General features: G+C 37.0%; 1 protein-coding gene across 2 annotated transcripts in view; it reads left to right on the top strand.

The window, feature by feature from the left end:
* Positions 1-412: 412 nt before the first annotated feature.
* Positions 413-22,477, top strand: part of pard3ab (par-3 family cell polarity regulator alpha, b) — an 83,906-nt gene continuing 61,841 nt past the window's right edge. For both annotated transcript variants that reach the window (XM_084410634.1, XM_084410633.1), the window contains exons 1-2: positions 413-776; positions 18,919-19,020. In XM_084410634.1, the coding sequence (XP_084266760.1) occupies positions 657-776; positions 18,919-19,020 (222 nt within the window). In that variant the 5' untranslated portion in view covers positions 413-656. The remainder of the gene's footprint in view (positions 777-18,918; positions 19,021-22,477) is intronic.

Here is a 22,477-nt window from a genome sequence, read left to right as displayed (position 1 = left end):
CTAAAAGACATTATTTGAGGTTCCGTTTTACTTGGTTGTTTTACTTGAAAGGTCATTTGATTTTAACTTAACTTTTAAGTATAATGTTGCAACATTTGGAGAACATTCTTCTCCATGCAGACTTGGAGACTTTGGTTTGTTCACAAGGCTCTAATTTGAAGATCAATTTAGTCAATGTTGTGATTTAAGAGATTGTGATTGCATTTCTGCATCTAATAACCTAATCCAACCCAACCCTCACAAATTGATATTCACATGTTTCACTATATATGGGAGGACCTAAAACATGGACCTGAACTTTTCAAAAACTGCAAACAACAGCAAAAAAAACCCAACAAACTTTATGTTGTCATCCCAAGTACAAGCAGTGACATTTACCACCGCCAGAGGGCGCTAGAAGCTCGTTTTCGTTGCTCCCGAACCGACTGAACACGGCGCGGTTCCCGTACACAGATCCCAAAACACTAAACAGGTGGTCATACACCGCCACACAGCGCCCGGCCGCCGCGATGAAACGGAACGGGCACCGATTGTAACTTCCAATAAGCCGTCAAGGTGCTGAACCAAAGATTATTAATGATCTGGGCATCAGAGCACTGGAGCCTTTGATCCCGAGTTTCCCTTGGATTCGGGAAGGTCTAAGGAGAGTTGGAACTATGAAAGTGACGGTGTGTTTTGGAAGAACTCGGGTCGTGGTTCCCTGCGGAGATGGCAACATTAAAGTGCACTGGCTCGTTCAGCAGGCCGCGATGCGGTACAGGAGAGCGATCGCTAAGGTGAGCTGCTGTTTCAGTGTATCATCTGATTGTGCTTTGGAAACATAGTTGCGCCGGTGAGGGCTGCAAATATGGCGGTGTAGAGACGGAGTAAGTGAGCGGGGGAAGGGATTGGGACAGTCCGGACACTTCAACTCCACCGAACAGGGGGAAAAAACGGATTTATTCACAAGTTAATAAAGCTTTGTGCGTTTTTACCCTCTTCTAATGCGTTGGGACGTCTTCTTTGTTCTTTATGTCTACAGCAGATTGCTAGAAACCAGTAAGAAATAGGGCAAATATGAAGTAGCCTAATATAAGAGAGAGCGAAGTTTACTCCACGTTTCAGACGTTATTACCCTACTTTGGGACCCTTTAGAAATGACATTATTTACCAGGGTGCAATATCATGTACATTGACTTTTTGTTTACATGGCGGGTTGCTGCAACTGACGCGTCCTTATGCTATTTTTAATGGGAAAAAAACCGTCTTGAACTTTTCTCATAATGTGTATGAGTCCTGCGCTTTGTTTCAATGAGTTAATGAGAGCTGCTGCTGCTGCAGCTAGGCTAACAGTGATCACTGTGATATGACTTCTAAACATTTGGCACGTCTAAACCGAGTTACAACATATTTACACTTAAAGAGAGCGACGCGACAAAACCGCAACGCTGTCGTTGAGGAATCAACAAAGCTGTCTGTGTAGCGCGAGAAAGAGCTCACTGTCCGCGCGCCTAGTTCTGGACGTTCAGCTTCGTTGATTAAACTGCAAGTTTAAAGAAAAAAAAGTTTGCGTCAGTGTGTCTGTGGGGCGTTTGAGGTTCTCTCTCTCTCTCTCTCTCTCTCTCTCTCTCTCTCTCTCTCTCTCTTTATATATAGGCTATATATTAAAGGTAGGGTAGGCAATTTCTTTTAAAAAATATTTTTGTTAGACTGGTTGAAACTCTCTTCACATCCTGATAGCAATCAATAATAGAAGTGATCTAAATATTAAAACATGTACATATATCTTCTGTGGAAGTCTCAGGAACAAAAAAATATTCGTCCAATCATTGCATTCGGTCCGAGTACAATGATACGCTGTCCTACCTGTCTGTCAACAAATGTATTTCCATACCTCCCTGCACTCTGCTCGCTGGACATCACGCATCATCAGCGCGTTCCGTAAGGCTATCCAGAGTTGTAGACAGTCAGTCACCGAGCGCCACAAACAAACAGCAGCCACCTTTTACAGTTCCTTCTAAACCAAAACAACAAGCTTATGCTGTGTTCACGCCATGTCATAACTGTAATTTCGAGATGGCAACATGTGACGTTCTACCCGGAGCTGTTCAAGTCCTCGGATAACTTGAAAAACTGTTATTTAAAGCGCATTAAGCCGCAAAAGAGATACTGTTCCCTAGGCGGCCTCCTGTGCGCGCGCTCCGAGACGGGGTGGAACGCGCATAAGCGAAGTATACCATGAGCTTCAGATACGTGCCTAAACGGTCAAATACACACAAAATGATGTCAAAATGCCATCTTGACAAGTATTCTGTTAAACACAGTCAGTTTCGGAATGTTAAAGGAGTCATAATGTTGTGTTACCTTGGATACCCAAATGCTCTATTATAGTATTTTAGGCACTTCTAAAAAAGAAAAGTGGAAAAAAATCAACACAGAGCCCCTCAGACCCTTATTTCTAAAGGCATTATTGTCTCGCGAGATCTGATGCGATGTTTTGGCTGTCGTGGACGGTCATTATAATAATGCAAATGAGGGGCGCGTTGATTGGTTGCAGGAATGTATTTTACTACTTCCAAGCGGTACAAAAACATAGACAAAATACTGCAATAGCTCAATAAATGTGACGGTACTTATTGTTAGTGAAATTGTAATCACAACCAAAGAAAAAAGAAAAAATACACCATTGCCAGATACATTCTTACAGAAGCCCCACTAACTGAAAGCTATTTTCAAACTGCATGTTTTGCATGAGTTTGGCTAATAATGTTTAGTGGTATATTGTTTTCATACTTGCATTTAAACAGTTTTAGCCACTGAGCATGGACTCCTGTACCGTCACTACTGTAGCTGCTAGTGTAAAACAAAGTCGAAAGATGTGGCTAGCATTCGTAGAGTCCATTCCCCGTGTTTACCTCGAAGGTAACGTTACATACAATAGCCGCATTAGCAGTTAGCTGCTATTTGTTAACCACAGTAGAGCAATAAAAACACAGTCTTACCTTTTCAATTTCTGGCAAGTCCCTGATGGTTGGGATGGCACCTTTTCCCAAACGGAGCTTCGAGGCCAAGTTCGCCTGATACTGCCCCAAATTTGTAAAAGATTCCGGTGTAAAATGTTTAGCACACACACCTAACGATACGCCACTTGAAAGAGTTGTTGGGACAGCGTCATTAAAAATGAATTTCATCGACTGTTCCCTGATAGTTTCGTCCGTTTTTGGTAGATAAAACACATTTGCATGTTGTTTGTGGCAGTCACCCACAGAGCATCTCAGGTGTGCACTCGATTTCTCCATCTTTCTCGAGTCGACTAAACTGAATCTGAGGGGGAGAGGGGCGGGCTTCCCGCGGCATAGGTTTGCGGTGTCCATATTTGGTATATCCTCCCCCGTCTTGACGTCAAGAAGGGGAAGAAATCAAAATCTCGTTTTTTCGTGCGCGTGCACGTGGCCTATTTTAAAAACCCCGAGGTAAACAAACGCTTCACTTTTAAATATCGGCTTCCCGGCCAGTGTATAATCATTATGCAATCATAACATACATTGATTCTCGTGGAAAAGTGAAATTTCTACATTATGACTCCTTTAAATAGTTGAGAAAGATAACGCATGTTGTGTAACAGTATATTGGATCTGTGCATAAACTCTTAAAGTGACAGCAGTCTAATATTCCTGCTGCTGTCATGTTAATAAAAGAACAAAAGACTAAGAAAATCACTCTCTGCTCTTGACTGAATTAGTTTTATAACTTTAATTCTAAGCATTAATCTGTATTTAACTTCGTTGCGATTGAATCCAAGAATGTCTACAGTTGGTGTGTGTCCGAGATGAAAATAGACGTTAACAGCTTGGACTTGTGTTTTGACCACCATTTGCGCTAGTTGATCTCCCAGAATACCTCAAAGTCTGATTTGCGCCGGTGGGAAATCAGCATTCAGAATCAGCAGCACTTAGAGTAATAGCGTTCAATACGCAGCTTTTAAAGTTAAATGATCCAAGGGCTAGAGATTCAGCTCGATATACAAAAGACAAGCAGGAGTGAGAGAGACAAAAGCATGTTTGTTCACATGAATAAATCATTTTCTCCTTTAGTAGCGTATGAGCAGAATAGTTTACATGTGTTTACAGTGCTCGCCACCTGTGAGTGTGTTTGTGTGTGGTGAAAGATTCAGTGTTAAATGAAAGTTATTGCCACTTTGTTTGCTATTAAAGAGAACATTGCTGTTGTATATGGCTGTGATGATGTTGAATGATGTAGAGTTTTGTCATGATGATATAGAGTTTTATTGTAATGGAGCAGTTATTATAGTCTTATGGAGTGTTATTGTTATGGCAAATCTGATAATACGATGAAGTTAAGGATGGCCTGTCGAAGAAGTTTGAGCCAGTTGACCCAACTGTCAATTGTCCTGCGCTGAAAACGTAAACATTTGGAATTGTGATCTGTATATTGAACATTGTCGCTGATAAAAATGTCACCAAAGCTAAAGATAACTAGCTGTCTATATAGAAGAGGCTTTGTCAAAAATAGCAAGAACAGAATTATCAGTTAGAATGGTTCGAAAATGATAAATCGCTGTATTTTCCAGCCAAAATGTTTCATTTACAGCTGTCTTGAGGTTACATTATAGCTCTACTAGGCTATAATTCCAGCTAATATGGTTGAAATGGTTAATTATTTGCTCATTTTGGTAACACTTTACATTAAGGTTTAATTTGTTAACATTGGTTAACATGAACTAACAATGAATGAACAATTATGACATTTATTAATTGTATTTAATGGTAATCTCTGCATTTACTAATATATTTTTAAAACCAAATGTTGTGTCCTTTAAAATAAATGCTGTAAAAAATATTGGTAATTTAATTTCATATTAGTTATTGCATTAAGTAATGTTATGTTTTGTAACGTGTTATGGTCTCTTTAATATGGTTTCTATAATAAATTTTTTTTAGCTTGTTTTCTTTTTGTAAAACAGTCAAATATATATTAAATATATTATAAACAAATAAATAATTAAAAAAGTTCATGGCACATTTTATATATATATAATTAGATGGGGTCAGGTATTTGTTGATGGGACAAGTAAGTAAAACACATCCTTATTGTTGAGGCGTGGAGCGTTGTTATGATAATTAGCTGATATTATGCTGATTTGGAGTGTTGTTATCATGAGGGAAAACTAAAGTCAGTATGATGATGTGGCAAGTTTGGGGTGTTGAGATCATTTAGCTGAAATTGTGATGGTGTGTGGAGTGTCGTTGAGACAATGTTGCTTTATTACAAGGAAGTGGAGTGCTGTTGTGATGTAGCTGATACGCTGGTGTCCATTTGTAGTTTATCACAGGAAATGGAGTCATGTGAATAATTAAAAACGGTGTCTGTGCTCTGCGAGAGAAAGACAAGGACGGTGTTAGTGAATGTGTGATCTGCGGTGTCCTTGGTTCTGTTATATTGTCACTCTTTCCATTTGCTTTCCCCAAATACCTCTGCTACTCTTTAACTCCATTCAGCTCGCCTTTTTTTCTTTCTGCTCACATTGCTCTCGTTCTCTTTCTAGGTTCTAGGCTTTCAGCTGCTCTTTAAACCAAACACACAAACGGAGGTGTTCTGTGTGAGACTGTGGGGTTCGGTTTTAGGGCTGATCTGTTGTCTGGAATTATTATCCATCAGAGCACCAGCACACATTATTCCTGTCTGTTTATAATCTCTGTAAGTTTTAAATTTGAAGGGTTATTAGTCTGTGTGTATGTGTGTGCTGTATTGAATGGGCCCTGTAATCCCTGTTTGGATCACAGTGAACTCAAATATGACAACAGATTTACAACAGAAATATGGAAAGGCATCAAACTGAAAACAAGGGCATTTAATGTAACCTTGCATATGAAATGGAGCTATCCCAGCTGATCACTCCTCTGTGTGTTGGCAGGTTTTCAGACGCAAGTGTTCATGCAGCAGCTGTGCCTATAGAACTGGATTCTGACTGTCTTTTTTGTATTATGGTGCCTTTTTTCTGTCATTTTGCTGTCGGCAGCTTCAAAATCTTTTTGTTGACGTGCTGTTTGAGAAATGCATGCATAATAAGACAGAAATTGATCAAACGTTTTGTAGAATATTGGATTTCTATACATGTGAACGCAGAGGGAAGTACAGCACATTTCCCTCATTCAGTGATTCATGCATAAATGAGTTCAGCTCAGCGTGGGAAAGAGTCTATTAGTCAAAGTCTGCTAAAGGTTATTAATGGAACAACAGCTGTGATTTCACTATTGTTTACAACAGGATCTGCATTTTGTTATTAGCGACAATGCAACACGACAACTTTGTGCATCAAAACCCCTTTTGTGGTACAAAAAATAATTAATTAACTTGATTTTCAAAATTCAACAAATTTACGGCTCAGTCTCTGAGTAACGTAATTTATTTGAGCCACGAAATAAACTTGTCTTATGAAACTTATGAAAGTCTCCAGAACTAAAATCATCGATATATAACACATGATGATTCGTTTTTAAATGATTTGTTACATTTAATTACCCATTAGCAGATTTTGACTCCTATAGATTGTTGTAATCACTGCTTTGATCAGATGACTTAAGTTTCAAATGAAGTTGATTGTCTGTCACTCATCTTACTGAGGGTGTCTGTATCTGTAATATCTCTGGGATGTGATTGAGTAGACGGAGGGCTCAGCTGTCACACTGACACAGAAAAGTAGTTACACAAGCCACAAGCCACTGAATTGTGAAAATTAGGGATTGTGTCCAATAAGGATCTAATAAAGAATTGCTTAAAAAAAATTGAAAGCTATAATGGTTGTGATCTGAATATGACTGGGAGGAGCTCTGATTTTGAGTTGATCGTTAATTGTGATTTATTTATTAAATGCTCAGTATCATAAATATCTTCATTTTAGTATGCATATATACTATTTTTATTTTTGATTCTCTTTGTGTGTGTGTGTGTGTGTGTGTGTATGTATGTGTATATGTATGTATATATATATATATACAGTGAGGAAAATAAGTATTTGAACACCCTGCTATTTTGCAAGTTCTCCCACTTAGAAATCATGGAGGGGTCTGAAATTGTCATCGTAGGTGCATGTCCACTGTGAGAGACATAATCTAAAAAAAAAAAAAATCCAGAAATCACAATGTATGATTTTTTAACTATTTATTTGTATGATACAGCTGCAAATAAGTATTTGAACACCTGTCTATCAGCTAGAATTCTGACCCTCAAAGACCTGTTAGTCTGCCTTTAAAATGTCCACCTCCACTCCATTTATTATCCTAAATTAGATGCACCTGTTTGAGGTCGTTTGCTGCATAAAGACACCTGTCCACCCCATACAATCAGTAAGAATCCAACTACTAACATGGCCAAGACCAAAGAGCTGTCCAAAAACACTAGAGACAAAATTGTACACCTCCACAAGGCTGGAAAGGGCTACGGGGAAATTGCCAAGCAGCTTGGTCCACTGTTGGAGCAATCATTAGAAAATGGAAGAAGCTAAACATGACTGTCAATCTCCCTCGGACTGGGGCTCCATGCAAAATCTCACCTCGTGGGGTCTCAATGATCCTAAGAAAGGTGAGAAATCAGCCCAGAACTACACGGGAGGAGCTGGTCAATGACCTGAAAAGAGCTGGGAACACCGTTTCCAAGGTTACTGTTGGTAATACACTAAGACGTCATGGTTTGAAATCATGCATGGCACGGAAGGTTCCCCTGCTTAAACCAGCACATGTCAAGGCCCGTCTTAAGTTTGCCAATGACCATTTGGATGATCCAGAGGAGTCATGGGAGAAAGTCATGTGGTCAGATGAGACCAAAATAGAACTTTTTGGTCATAATTCCACTAAACGTGTTTGGAGGAAGAAGAATGATGAGTACCATCCCAAGAACACCATCCCTACTGTGAAGCATGGGGGTGGTAGCATCATGCTTTGGGGGTGTTTTTCTGCACATGGGACAGGGCGACTGCACTGTATTAAGGAGAGGATGACCGGGGCCATGTATTGCAAGATTTTGGGGAACAACCTCCTTCCCTCAGTTAGAGCATTGAAGATGGGTCGAGGCTGGGTCTTCCAACATGACAATGACCCGAAGCACACAGCCAGGATAACCAAGGAGTGGCTCTGCAAGAAGCATATCAAGGTTCTGGCGTGGCCTAGCCAGTCTCCAGACCTAAACCCAATAGAGAATCTTTGGAGGGAGCTCAAACTCCGTGTTTCTCAGCGACAGCCCAGAAACCTGAATGATCTAGAGAAGATCTGTGTGGAGGAGTGGGCCAAAATCCCTCCTGCAGTGTGTGCAAACCTGGTGAAAAACTACAGGAAACGTTTGACCTCTGTAATTGCAAACAAAGGCTACTGTACCAAATATTAACATTGATTTTCTCAGGTGTTCAAATACTTATTTGCAGCTGTATCATACAAATAAATAGTTAAAAAATCATACATTGTGATCTCTGGATTTTTTTTTTTTTAGATTATGTCTCTCACAGTGGACATGCACCTACGATGACAATTTCAGACCCCTCCATGATTTCTAAGTGGGAGAACTTGCAAAATAGCAGGGTGTTCTAATACTTATTTTCCTCACTGTATATATATATATATATATATATATATATATATATATATATATATATATATATAGATCACACACACACACACACATATATATACACACATACATACATACATACGTACATATTATATACATACATACATACACACACACACACACACACACACACACACACACACACACACACACACACACACACACACATATATATATATATATAATATTATTATTATATTTTTTAAATATTGATTACATTTTAAAACATTGATTAAATTAAGGTTTTATAAATGAAAAATATTAGACATGCTTTTTAGACATCCTACACAATTAGCATGTTCTTCTCTCATTTGAGAAAAGTGATATGAAAACCCTGAAGAAGAAAGTTGCTGAAGCACTGCTATATTTATTCAACATGCTCATAGTGCTAAAACTATGACATGAATTTGATGTGAAACAATCAATTTAGTTTTGTAAAATTTTAATAATAACATACAGTAAAATATATATTTTGTATAATTGTTTATATCTATGTATCGATCTATAGATAGATAGATAGATATTTGTATATGTATAATTTGTGCAGCTTTACCAGGTAACCTACCGAGGCCCAGGTCTCATTAGCATGGGGTTCTAGGTGATTCCCAATCCTCCTGACACAACTAGGCACTGCGCTCCAGGCCACCAGAGGTTTCGTCTTACCGTAAAGCTTGTATTTGCACTTATTGCTGTATAAAAGGAAAAAAAAGAGAAAGAAACTTTTAGCTGAAGTACTCTAACCTATAAGTGTGGATTGAAAACATCTGTCAGTTTACATTTTGAATGTTGTGTTTTTGTAAGGTTTTGTGGCATAGGAAAATCTTGACCTTGAGTTGTGATTGGCTTCCTCTTTTTGGGGGTGGGGGTGGGGTAGATCCTCCTATTTCTACTGAATCCTAGATTTCTCCGCAGGGAATGACGCTGTTGGTGTACTAGATGTATTTTGGAAAACACAGTGTTAGTAAGTTCCCTGTGGAAAGAAACCCTCAGCCTGTTGCTAAACTTTCTTTGGAGAAACTCTCAGCTATAACCTTTCAGAAAACATTGGAAAAAAACGTGCCTGTGGCGACATTTCTGATAAATATTATGTTGTGCTAACAAGCATGTTCAGTTTTATCCTAAACAGATGAACGTTGATCTGGCAGCATTTTGTTAAGTTGGTTGTTCTACGTATTGCAGCAGTTTGGAAAGGAAATGTCAGGTAATGCTTTTTGGCATTTAAAAATAAGTACGTAAGGTGAATTACTGAGCAAGTTAACTGGTACTACACCAGAAAAGCCATAGAAATGGAGCAGGTCATGTGATGCAAATGTTAAACCATATTAGTTTACAAATCATGCACTTTGGTAAAAGGTATAAGTTCATAACATTGTATTGTGCGATGTCACATTATTACTGTCTTACTGATATGGTGAAATCGATGTCATTGTTCATTACTGTGTTTAGTTTACCTTGTAGGAAGCCTCAGGACAAGCAGAGCTGACGTTGTTATGGTAATGGGCGTTTTTGTTATCGACGCGCGCACTGCACGCGGTAGACCAATCACAACAGACTGAGCTATCTGGCCAATCAGAGCAGAGCAGCTCGAGGAAAGGAGGGATTTAGGGAGATTGATTCATCTAACGAGTCGTTTGAGAATCATTGAAAATGTGGTGACGTGCAAATGTATTTTATGAGGAAATTAATTTTGAGAAATATTTTTTTAAATATATTTTTTTACCTTTGATGCATGTAAACCTGTTAAATATTCAATATTTTAACTTTAAAATAGCATAATAGGGGCACTTTAAGCAGGTGGTTACGTTCCTGCAGTCTGCCATTTCTGTGAAGAATTATGGACAGAGTTGTGACATTTATGGATCATCTTTCTGTACTTGAAGGCATTCTTAAAATCACTGCATGTCGTGGCCAATTGTTACAAAGTAAAATTGTGTTTTAAACCCCACAGAACACAACTGACATAAATGTACAGTTTGCCTGTAAAACAGCAGTGTGGACACTGGTGTAAAGTTCTCATTACTGCTGTGGGTCACATACACGGATGAGTTCATTGGTTCAATGCTTCTTAAAGTGACAGTCACACATTATAGATGGGCAGCACAGACCCACGTGATTAAGTTGGTTAGTTGTCAAACATTCAGTAAGTGTCTGTTTAGGTGTAAATGTCAGAACGACCCTGCACCTTCTGTTTAGGACACATATGACTTTGTATGTTATTGCCAGTCATTTCCATTTATTTTCTTGCAATAAGCTATGATTACTACACTAACAAATATCATGGTGTTAGTATGCATCAGTGTGAACTATAACCAAAACTCTTATTGTAATTTGCAGATATAAAACAAGACCTTATTTTTTACTAGTTTTGACAGGTTATGCTGTTCTTTTGGGTACATATTCAGAAATTTGTCCCCAAAAGGGTGGCAAAGCCTGCCCATACAAGTGAACACTGTGTGTTTGTGCAAGTTGTTTATCTGGGTGCCAAGCTATTCTGAATAGCATGAGATCCACAGAGGGGTATTTCAGGCTGCATGAAGCTCACGAAGGACTTATTCCTCAGGAGACGGCTTTTAGCAGCACGGTTTTTGCATTTGTGTGAATCTCCCGCTGTGCGTGTGTGTGTGTGTGTGTGTGCGAGAGAGGGAGAGATGGAGGGATTGTGTCTTTATATGGTCGTGTCTGTAAGATCTTTGTCATGATATTTAAAACATCAGCTCTAATGTCGCTGGAATAGTCAAAGACGGCAGTTTTCTGCTATAAGCAGCTTCAAGTGTTTGTATAAACATACAGGATTCAGTGTATATACAGGTGTTTCGTCAGCTATATGCGCACTTTTATGTCCCAGAGGCTCATTTCTATTAAAACTAACAGATTTAACATTTTTCTTTTTGTTATATGAAGGTCACATTAAAACGTGGAAACTTTATATTGGTATACTTTTCAAATGCTTTTTAATGTATGAATCGGGATGCACAATATACTGATACCATGTCAGTTGATTTAATTGTGCATGCTCATTTTCTCCATGTTTTTACATTTAGATGACCTTTTTTGTCATCTAATGCTTACTTAAAAACACAAATAATTTAACACTCTTAAATGTAAATTTTGCAGATCTCAAAATTAATATACATTTTTCATACTGTACATTATAATATTGTGATGCCTAAATTCACATTTAAAACAATTGCTTTTAGTTTTTAGTGTTTATTTTTAATTTATGTAGACAAAATTGTGAAGAACTGTCTTCGGCCCTAACAGTTTACGAGTAGTGGCCAGTTTTAGTGCATCCAATATGTATTCAATCTCAAATATAAAAATCCAAAAAAGAGTGAAATATACCATAAACTTTTGAAATGTTTATTTTCGGAAAATATTTTACACAAATTGCGAATTGTCCCTGTTTTGCTACTAATGAAGTTTTTGCAAAAATGACTGTGCTTGGTCAAGATTTTCAGTGAATGACGACTTGAATTTTCTTCGCCACACAAAATGTAACAATAACGCATAATTCATGGAGGCTATCTGGTGCTTTTGGGTCTTTTTTTTAAGCTTGACACCCCCACTCCTCATTCACTTTTATTACGTGACTGGGATATTATTAAATGACATTTTGTGTTCCACAGGAGAAAAAGTCATTCGTGTTTTGATCAACCTGTTTAAATAATGACATAATTATGGTTTTTGAGTGAGCTGTCCCTTTAATATTGTGTTTCTGTGCTGAACCTGTGACTGTTTTTACAAGGTTAACAGTCATTTTGTGAGTCTGTCCTTCTGCCTGCAGATCCAGCTGAAGACAGAATGATGAGTGTTAACGCACGTTCTATTTTTAACTCTTAGACGAGGCATTAATGGATGTGACTTAATTGAGTCTAGCTGAAATGAGTTTGACTGTGTGTGTATGTGCGCTCTGGGGAAGAGCAGCTCAGATGGAGAGCGAGTTTATGGGTTCATTCATTGTCATCTGTTCTGAAACATTGGACAAAGAAAGACAGAATGAAAGAATAAAATGCAGAAATCTGAAAACATCAGACAGCATTGTGTGTGGGTTATGTAAGAGTGCAGCTGTGCTACAGGGATTTGCTTCACTGTGCTGGTGTACAGATATGCTTATGAAAGGGAGAGTGGGGCAAAGGTAGAGATTTAGGAGCGATTTACAAGGTGTTTTAAGCCTTGGTTGTTAAGTTTGAATTAATTACTGCTTTTGCAGATTAATTAATAAATAGCCTAATTGTTTAAATGATTCACTGTGAAAAAGCTCCCAAATCAGGATAACAAGGAAACATTTTATTTTATTATTGAACTGAATTTGCAAACACAAGGTGGTTTATTCATTATTATGATGATGGGAAATACTTCATTGCAGATTTTATTGTACACACTCTTAAAGGAACACGCTGACTTTTTGGGACTTTAGCTTATTCACCATATCCCCTTCTCCATGCGTGCCGTAACTCTGTCTGACCACTGCTAGCCTAGCTTAGCACAAAGACTGGAGGTAAACGGCTCCAGCTAGCATATTGCTCCCAATAAGTGACAAAATAACACCAACATTTTCCTATTTACATGTTGTGATTTGTATAGTCACAGCATGGACAAATAACAAGGTCACATGAGACACAGCCATCTTCTAACCGCATACACACTGGGAACTATATTCTCAGAAGGCGAAGCACTGCTACTTCTGCGGAGTGATTTGTCACTTATTGGGAGCAGTATGCTAGCTGGAGCCATTTACCTCCAGTCTTTGTGCTAAGCTAGGCTAGCGGTGGGTGCGTCAGACAGAGTTACGGCACGCAAAGAGATGAAAAGGGTATGTATGGACTTCTCTAACTCTGGGGGATACGGTGAATAAGCTAAAGTCCCAAAAAGTCGGCGTGTTCCTTTAAAAATAAAGGTTCCAAAAAGTTTTATTTTGCAGTGATGCAAAAGAAGAATCCTTTTTGGTTCCCAAAAAAAACCTTTCAGTGATCAATTCTGAAAAGATCCATTTTTGTATTCGTGTAAAGGACTTTTATCCACTATAAAGAACCCTTTGTGCAATGGAAAGGTGCCATCATGGATGTTAAAGGTTCTTCATGGAACCACAGATGCTAATAAAGAACCTTTATTTTTAAGAGTGCAGGTTTGGGATTAATTGCGTTTTACTTTATTTATTTATTTTATTTTTTATGAGGCAGTAAGTTGTATTGACCGCACACATATGTTTTATTTGTGATTATAATATGATTATAAGGGGGTGTTTACACAACACCGTTTTCAAGTACAATTGGAAAACTTTTTAATGCGTTTTGGCCGTTCATTTACACGACAACAGCGTTTTGGGGGGAAAATGGTTTTCAAACCGGTATCGTCTACTGTTATCGAATTTGTGAAAACGTTGATGTCATGCGCATGCGTATTACATGTTCAGACTAGTGTTTCTTTACAAAGTGACATCGTCAACTACTGGCCTGGCATGAATAATTTAGTCCTTTACGTGGATCTGTGTGAATGAGAATAGTTTCGACAATGTTGTCCTCTGTATGCAAAACTTTTTAAAAACCCAAATGAAAAACTTTTCTGTTTTTAGTACATCGCTGTCGTGTGAACTAAGTCTCTGTAGAGTCATGTAGCTGCTTGAATCACTTCTCGAATCGAATGAAATCTATTCTCAAATTTAATCTTATCAGTCGAATGTTTTCTTCCTGAATCTAATCTGCAACTAAAATGAATCCCGTTATTTTGAATCTCTTTTCAAATTGAATCTTCTCAAATGTCCTTTCCTGTTGAACTTTATTCAATTTTATATGTTGAATCTTATTCAAATGAATCTTTTTTTTAAATGATTCAAATCTCCAATTGAAATTAATCTCCCGTCAATTTTAATCGAATTTTGTATAGAATTTCAACGTTAAAGGATCACGTCAATGAATCAAATTAAGGCATTTAAAGGTATAGTGGAGGATTTTCTTTTTCCGGGTGGATCATCAAGACTATTGGTCCTCCTAGTTGTCAATCATTCTGGTGATATGTTTACGTAAGGCCGTCATACGCGCTCGTCCCTAGGTAGTTTTCGCTTTCTGCGCATGCGCACTTTCAGGTGTATATGTGTGGTGAGCTACGGTTTCAGCCATTCATTGAAGCTCACCGTTCTCACCGGGTTTTTTCAAAATGTCTGAGCGTCGCAAGAGAAAAAGTGTCTACGAATTGTATGACAAGAAGAGAAAGGCCTCTGAAGAAAGAAACAAGAGAATATTTCACACGCTGGCGTGCGCTAAAAGCACAGGTTGGGCTTCCCACTGATGCCTCAGTCGCGAACTTTCTACTCGACAGGTAAAGTTTGGCATGCTATTTGGAGAAATCCATTTAAAATCACTGCTAGTAAAAGTTAATGTAAGCTATGATTAGCGATGCTAGCCCTGGCACAAGTCACGCACCGCGCAGACACGGTAAACATCTCAATTTGTCTAAAGTAGCCTTATGACCAAATGGTAAAAGGTATCACGCTGAAATGTTCTAAAACCTTGTGTGTTCATTTTTGATAATTCCAATGTGTTCACCATAGGAACTCAAATGCAACAAGCTAAGTTACTTCTCCTTTGCAGATCATGTCTTGAGTCCTCACTCAATCGATCAGTATAATAAGTAAATAAAACACGGAAGGGCATTTGACATTTTGTCTTGCATGAAAATTAACTCTCGACTCGAGTTAGTTTATAATTTGCAACATAATTGTGCCACCAAACGTGACTAGCCAAATTTGGATGCCCTTCCAAACAATCTACTTTGATGCATATCTGTGCACTAAAATATAAAAGATGTTTTATGCTTGTACTTTGTTAGAACAAACAACTAACATGTGTATAAAGTAGGCTTTTATGAGCCATGCCGACAGCAACTTGTAAACAGAGCGTGCACGAGGAGAACTAGGCTCGTGCATGCTCTCTCGTGCACACGTTTAATAGGCGTTCCCTCTCGGGAGCAGGTAGAGTGTTGCGCATGTGCATTTTTTCAAAAAGTGGAGAGGGCGGTTCTTTTCTAAAATTCGGGAAAATCCTCCACAATGTCTTTAAAGGAGAACTCCGGTCAATTTTAACATTGAGCTCATTTTTTTTGTACATTTGGAGTGCTGTCAGTACAGAGATCAACGACAAAAATCGGTGTTGCCTACACCGTGTTATCCTCGTTTTAAAATTTGCACCCTGTTGACTTCAATGGGGCAAGTTTTAAACCTGCTTTTAGCCTCTTAACATCCTTTGATGTGTCATTACAAGTGCACAGGTCATGTGAGTGATTCCTTTGGAGTGAACACGGGTGAATCTGACTGCAGTACATGTGAAAGATATGTATAAAAATTATGTTTATTCAGCCAGCGCACATACCTGTATTTACATCCTATTTTCGGTCGAAGTCCACAGTAGTCGATTGTCGAGTTCACGCGCGTGATCATAGGTACTAAACCTATGCGCGTGAACTCGACAATCGACAATCGGGATTTTTTTTTTAATCAATATTGCAGTTTTTTTTTTTATGCAATTTTTTATGGTATTTGTTACTTGATGGTGGTGGTTATTTCTTTATGCTTTTTTGAACTGTTTTTCAGTTCATAAATGCCTTTATTATCGGTATTATCGGTTTATTATTTTTTGGTTCCGAATGTGCCTTTGTTTTTCTATGTAAACACACTTGACTGACGTCTTTGACCATTGCACTCACAGTGCCACCGTGTTCTCCGCGGCAGTAAAAGAAGTTCAGCTTGTAAAAAAAACCACGTCTCGTGTTTTTAACCGCAACAGTGCGTTCTGTGTGAATGGGCCCTTCTCTGTTTTGCTTCAGTGACAGGTCTTGCGTGTTACCTGGCTCTGTGATGACACTACATCATCTCTCCTGTATCCAAAATATTCCCAAACCATGGATGTTGATTTCTTTTGGCCAAGTCCTTATCCTGTCCTGAATTCACCTTCCCTGTTTCTGTGCTTTCTTCCATGTCGTAACAGTAAACCCACTCTGTTCTGTTCTCGCACTAGATTTAGGCGAGAAAGCACTGACAGAAAAATCATGCTTTTACATCGCGTTTTTATTATGATTTCCATGAATCGCACGGCCCTATTTTACTGTGTATTTTACTATGCTGTCTGTTGTCATAACTCTGCAAACACTCTGAACCAGCCTGTGAAATACATGGCATTTTTTTATGTTTCAAAATGTGACAAACAACGGTAAGGACACATTCCTTACTGTTTTTTTTTTTGGTCACATTTTGAAATATTTCAGATGCCCGCATACCTCTTTAGAGTAAACACTCATTAAGCCGAACATGAGTGTGTGTGAGTTTGCAATGTTAAATGACTCTTATTTCCTGTATCCTGCAGAAAGAGAGCCAGTTTGTTGAAAAAAGAGGCTTCATAAAGACTCTTTCTCATGAAAACACTTTACTCTCTGTTGGTGGAGACTGACGTTCCCTTGTTTGAGTTAGCGGACATGTGCTTTCTCTGTCTAGAGATTTGACCAAGCTTTATTAGCATCATAAGTGAGGGATTACGTTACCAAAGCATTAATAAACATCCCACACATATACACCCACACAAACAGTGTAAAGTAAGTTTGAATATCCGGTTGCTGTGTACACGTCTCTCCTCCTCTGATGCTCAATAAGACATGGACTCTCCCGTATCAGATACACTCACTTGTCTTTAAAGGCACAATGCTCTCAGCTTACACACACGGGTCTTTCTGAGAGTGAACTTCTCACGTTACTGAACGCGTCCTCGTTTAGGACTGTTTGCTTCTGAGCTGAGATGAAGAAAGGAATGAAGAGAAGGAGACAGAAAGCGTGTTTAGCCGGGTCTGTTCTCTTTTGTGCGTGGAGAAAGATAGATTGTGATGTTTAGAGATGTGGAAGCATCACTTCTCTCTGCAGAAGAGACTCAGGGAGGAGAAGGGCTGGGCTAAGCAGGTAGAGTCAGCGCTGATTGGTTCATAACCTTGTTACGTTGTGACTTGTGACTTTTGATTGGCTATAGCAAAATGAATCGGTTACTTATTTATTGTTGTTTTGACTCCGTGGTGAAACTGTATTTATGCTCTAATGATTTATTTTTGTTTTAAACTGCTAAACTTTGGCCTGTTACACCTGTGCCGTTTGTGCTACAGAGGTGCACAATTTCTTTTCTCCGCATCTTAAACGCTTCATAAAATCAAATTATGGAGGTTTGTGGCTTTCAGATTTTCTTCATAAGCTTTGAGGTCAAGCAGATGTGACCAAAAAGTTGACTCACCCAGCACTACACAGATCTTTGCCCAATATTGTTATTTTTACTTGTGTTAATTTGTATTATTTTTATTTCATTTAAATTGTTCTTGTTGTTATTATTATTATTATTATTATTTATTATTATTGAGTATTATAATTATATGAATAATGGTCTCTATGATTTTTTTGGTCACTACAGTTATATGCCTAATTTAGTATTTAAAATAGTAATAGTAATAAAACATATTTATATAAAATATTAATTTTACTATTGAAAATTAATAGTCATTATTATTATTATTATTATTATTTATAAAATATGATTATAATATTACTTATTCATTAAATAGTAGTAGTAGTAGTAGTAGTAGTAATAATAATCAATATATAAGTAATTTTAAATTCATATTTTATATAAATACATACATGCATATCAAATACATGCATATCAAATGTATATCAAATATTATGAATTTTATTATTGATATTGAAAATGATCACCTTTTTATTATTATTATTATTATTATAATATATTATTTTTATTTATATAAAATATGATTTTATTATTAAATATGACTTATTCAATTGAATATTGTTATTATTTTTGTTTTTGTTACAGGCCCCCTGACTGGAAAATGTGTTTCATTTTTGATTGACAGATGTTGCTGTCCAATAGTTCAGTTCATGTTCTCTGTGACTTTGAACTTCAGTTGCTCTCTGCTGTCTGTCAGTGTGTGTGTGTGTGTGTGTGTGTGTGTGTGTGTGTGTGTGTGTGTGTGTGTGTGTGTGTGTGTGTGTGTGTGTGTGTGTGTGTGTCGTGTTGAGTGGTTATAATGATGACCTGTGTGTGTTGTTCTGTCTGGGTGATGGTCTAGATTCAGGTGCATTATCCTGATTAGTTAAACCCTCATTATGTGTGTGTGCTCTTCCTCATTGATTAGAGTGTCCTGTATCTGATGGAGTCTGTATGTGTTTAAGGTCCTGCCGGGGTGTGAATACTTTCACTTAAGTCGGTCAAGTCAATCAAAAGTTGAACATGTTCTCTCTGTCTCTCTCTCTCTCAGGGTGAAGAGTACTGGGTTCAGGTGTACCGGCTGGAACACGGTGATGGAGGAATTCTGGACCTGGATGATGTTCTGTGTGATGTGGCTGATGACAAAGACAGAGTGAGACATGCATTCTCTCAGTCAAACACACACACACACTGCTCACATTCTCTTCTAAAACAAGCAGCGCTCCTGTGTGTGTGTTGGTTTAGTAGTATGTATTTTAGTTACAGGTATCAGATGACTCTTGTCTCCCAATAACCATGACCTAATTTAAGAATGGACTCACAAACACATCCACACACTGCTCTAAACTCCAATAATCATTTCGATTGAGGCATCGCTAGACCTGAATTGATTCTTTCGACTGAGGCGTGGCATCACTAGGTTTGTTTGGAAGTTTCCACAAATTTCCAATCTGCATCATTCATTTCTCTCCTTTTGTGTGTTTGTTTTGCAAAAATTGAGTTAACTTGCTAATGCCTTCAGGAGTAAAGAGCTCTCAGTTCCATTTAACAGCTTACCATATGGATTCCTTAGAATTCCACAGACTCCCAAAACAAAACAAAGGAAAATATGTAGATTCTGTGTGCAACTTGGTACTTTTAATCTGAGGCATTAGAAGTAAAAATGCATGATATATCGGTACAATATTGTTTCTCAGCCTGATATAGTTTTTAAAAAATATATCACATCACACTGTTGATAATTGGATATTTAATTTTGCATGATTAATTACCCCGTTTTTACATTTAGATTTACTTAAAGGTAATCCTGAAAAATGCTAATAATTTAGTAACACTGTTGTGTAATCCTTAGCAAAAAGCTAAATAAAAATATATATTTTTTGTATTGTACGTTATAATGTTGTGATGCCTAAATTCACTCATAACATTTAAATAAGTTGATTTTAGTTTTTGACAAAATAATGTAGAATATTAATGTAGGTTATTATTTGATGATGATTATTATTATTATTATTTTATTAATAATAGTCTATGATGTTCTGGATGTTTCCTACATTCCTATGGCTTGGGTCCCTCTATATATCTATCTATCTATATATCTATCTATATATATATATATATATATATATATATATATATATATATATATATAAAAATTTTTTTTTTTTTTTTTATTAAATAACAGTGATTATAATTATTTATAAAATATTATTACTATTATCATTTTATTTTAAAATATAAAAAAATGTAAAACAATTTGTTTTAGTTTAAGTATTATTTATTAATAACATACTTTTTTTGGGAAATTTTTTTATATCAATTAATGACTATAATTTATCAATAATTCATTATTATTATTATTATTATTATCAGTTGAAAAAATATTGTGCTACTTAATATTTTTGTTTTTGATAAATAAAAAAGACATTTTTGTAACATTGTAAATGTTTTTTGATCACTTTATGAGTCCTTGCTGAATAGTGGCTCATTACATTGGTATCAGACAGAACTTTAATATTTGTGCATCTCTAAAAGTCTTTAAATTGAACTGTTGCAAACATTTAATAAACAAAACGAGTGAATGGTTTAGATGGCAAGGAGGGATTTTGTTTTCTGGCTTTGTGTTTAGGTGAATGTCTGCCCCCCTCTGGCCAAACACAGGCGGTGCGCTGTCTTTCCCACATTTCAACATGTTGCTGACCCAGAACAGATGATATCGGCTTACCGAGACCACAGACACTTTGCTAGAATGTAGTTGTGTGTTTGATGTGGTGGGTGTGTCTGGGCGTGTGTGTGTAATTTTAGTTCTCTATGTGAAATAAAAGACACTTCACATCTGTGCCTGAAGGAGCGTGTGAGATCATACCACCAGAGTTATGCTCTCACATTTAGAGCTGATAGTGTCTAGTTTTACCATAAAAAGGCCATCCTGTCTGTCCGCCAGTGATTACGTCACATCCTGGTATCACACACAGATTGACTGAATGACTCAAACTGCACCTGCGGTCACAGGAAACACTGTCCACAAACAGGAAGTGCTATAATACGGCTTTAATGTGGCTTAATGTGACTCATTCAACCTGCAATCACACAAAAGAACAGAAACTCACATGTATGTGCAGAAATGTGGACTGGCTAATATTAATAATAAAAAAATGTTTTTGTATAATGGTCTGTGGTAAACCAGTATCCATTCTCAGACTAAACGCACGAATACACACTTAGAGCAGGGTTTTTATCATTTTGTATTCTTAATGTACTTTTTTTACTTTTTTCTATTTGTCAATTCATTTTAGTTTTGTTTTCTGTAGCTTTTTCTCTGACTATAAGTTTTAGCTTTTTGTTTTGCTTTTTAGTTTTTCTGACTATTTATTCAATATTTTAGATTTTATTTTAGTAAGTTGATTACATTAGTTATCCACAACTTAAAGTAAAATTTGTGTGGTCATTTTTATGCCATTTAAATTTGAGATTTTTCCATTGTTTTGTATTATAGCATAAAACAAGCTCTGTGATCAACAAAAGTGATACTTACACGTTTTGTCCATCAAGATAATTGTCGCAGATGAACAGAACTTTCATGAATTTTGAAGCCTAAATGCAGTCGCCCTGAAGTAAAAAGCTAAAGGTGGTCTATAAACTAACTAAATGTTTTGGCTTACAAATTTACGTCATACCTGCACCGCTGTATTACACTACTGTTCAAAGGTTTGGGGTCAGAAAGGGTACCAAGTAGTTTGTTTTCTCTTCATTTCTTCTTCTTTTTTTTTATAACTAATACTTTTATTCAGCAAGTATGCATAAATTGATCAAAAGACATGTACAATGTTACAAAAATGTCTATTTCAAATAAACTTAAGCAAAACCCATATTAAGCGACACATCTTTTCCAACTGATAATAATCATGAGTTATGAATAAATTATTGAAATTTGTATATATATTATTCATTAATTGTTCATAAATAGTACATTTTTAAAAAATATATAAAATATATAAGGGGTGGTATAATGCCCTTTTCACAAGATGTAAAATAAGTCTTTGATGTCCCCAGAGTGTGTATGTGAAATTTTTGCTCAAAATACCCCACAGATATTTTTATATAGCATGTTAAATTTGTCACCTTTTGAGAGTGAGCAAAAACACACAGTTTTTGTGTCTGTCCCTTTAAATACAAATGAGCTGCTGCTCCCAGCACAGGGGGCGGAGCTACAACAGCTTGTGTCCTTTTACCTCACACGCATGCACTGAATTTTTTAAAAACTTTTAGACTTTTATGTTCAAACCGGAGTCAGACAATGATGGAGAGACTCGAGAAGAAGTGACAACATGTAGATTGAAACAGGACATTTCTGAATGGTTAGTTGAAGAATTGATGCAGCTCATGTGGAGTTAACTATCTTCTAGTCATTGATTAGCATATTCTGTCATGATAATCTATAAATCGCGTTCCCGGGGGCGGGGTTTATGTAAATTTTAGGGTTGGTGATGTCATTAATCGTGTATAGAATGTCGTGTAATTCCTACCAGTTGTTTGTTGTAGTCCTTAAAAAATGATTTCTTTAAAGTGATACTTTAAATGATAAAGTTAAATCATAATCAAACACCCCT

Source organism: Rutilus rutilus (genome assembly GCF_951802725.1).
Source record: "Rutilus rutilus genome assembly, chromosome: 6".
Taxonomy (NCBI): domain Eukaryota; kingdom Metazoa; phylum Chordata; class Actinopteri; order Cypriniformes; family Leuciscidae; genus Rutilus; species Rutilus rutilus.
Note: the sequence above shows the minus strand (reverse complement) of the source record. Positions and strands in the feature narration are given on the sequence as shown.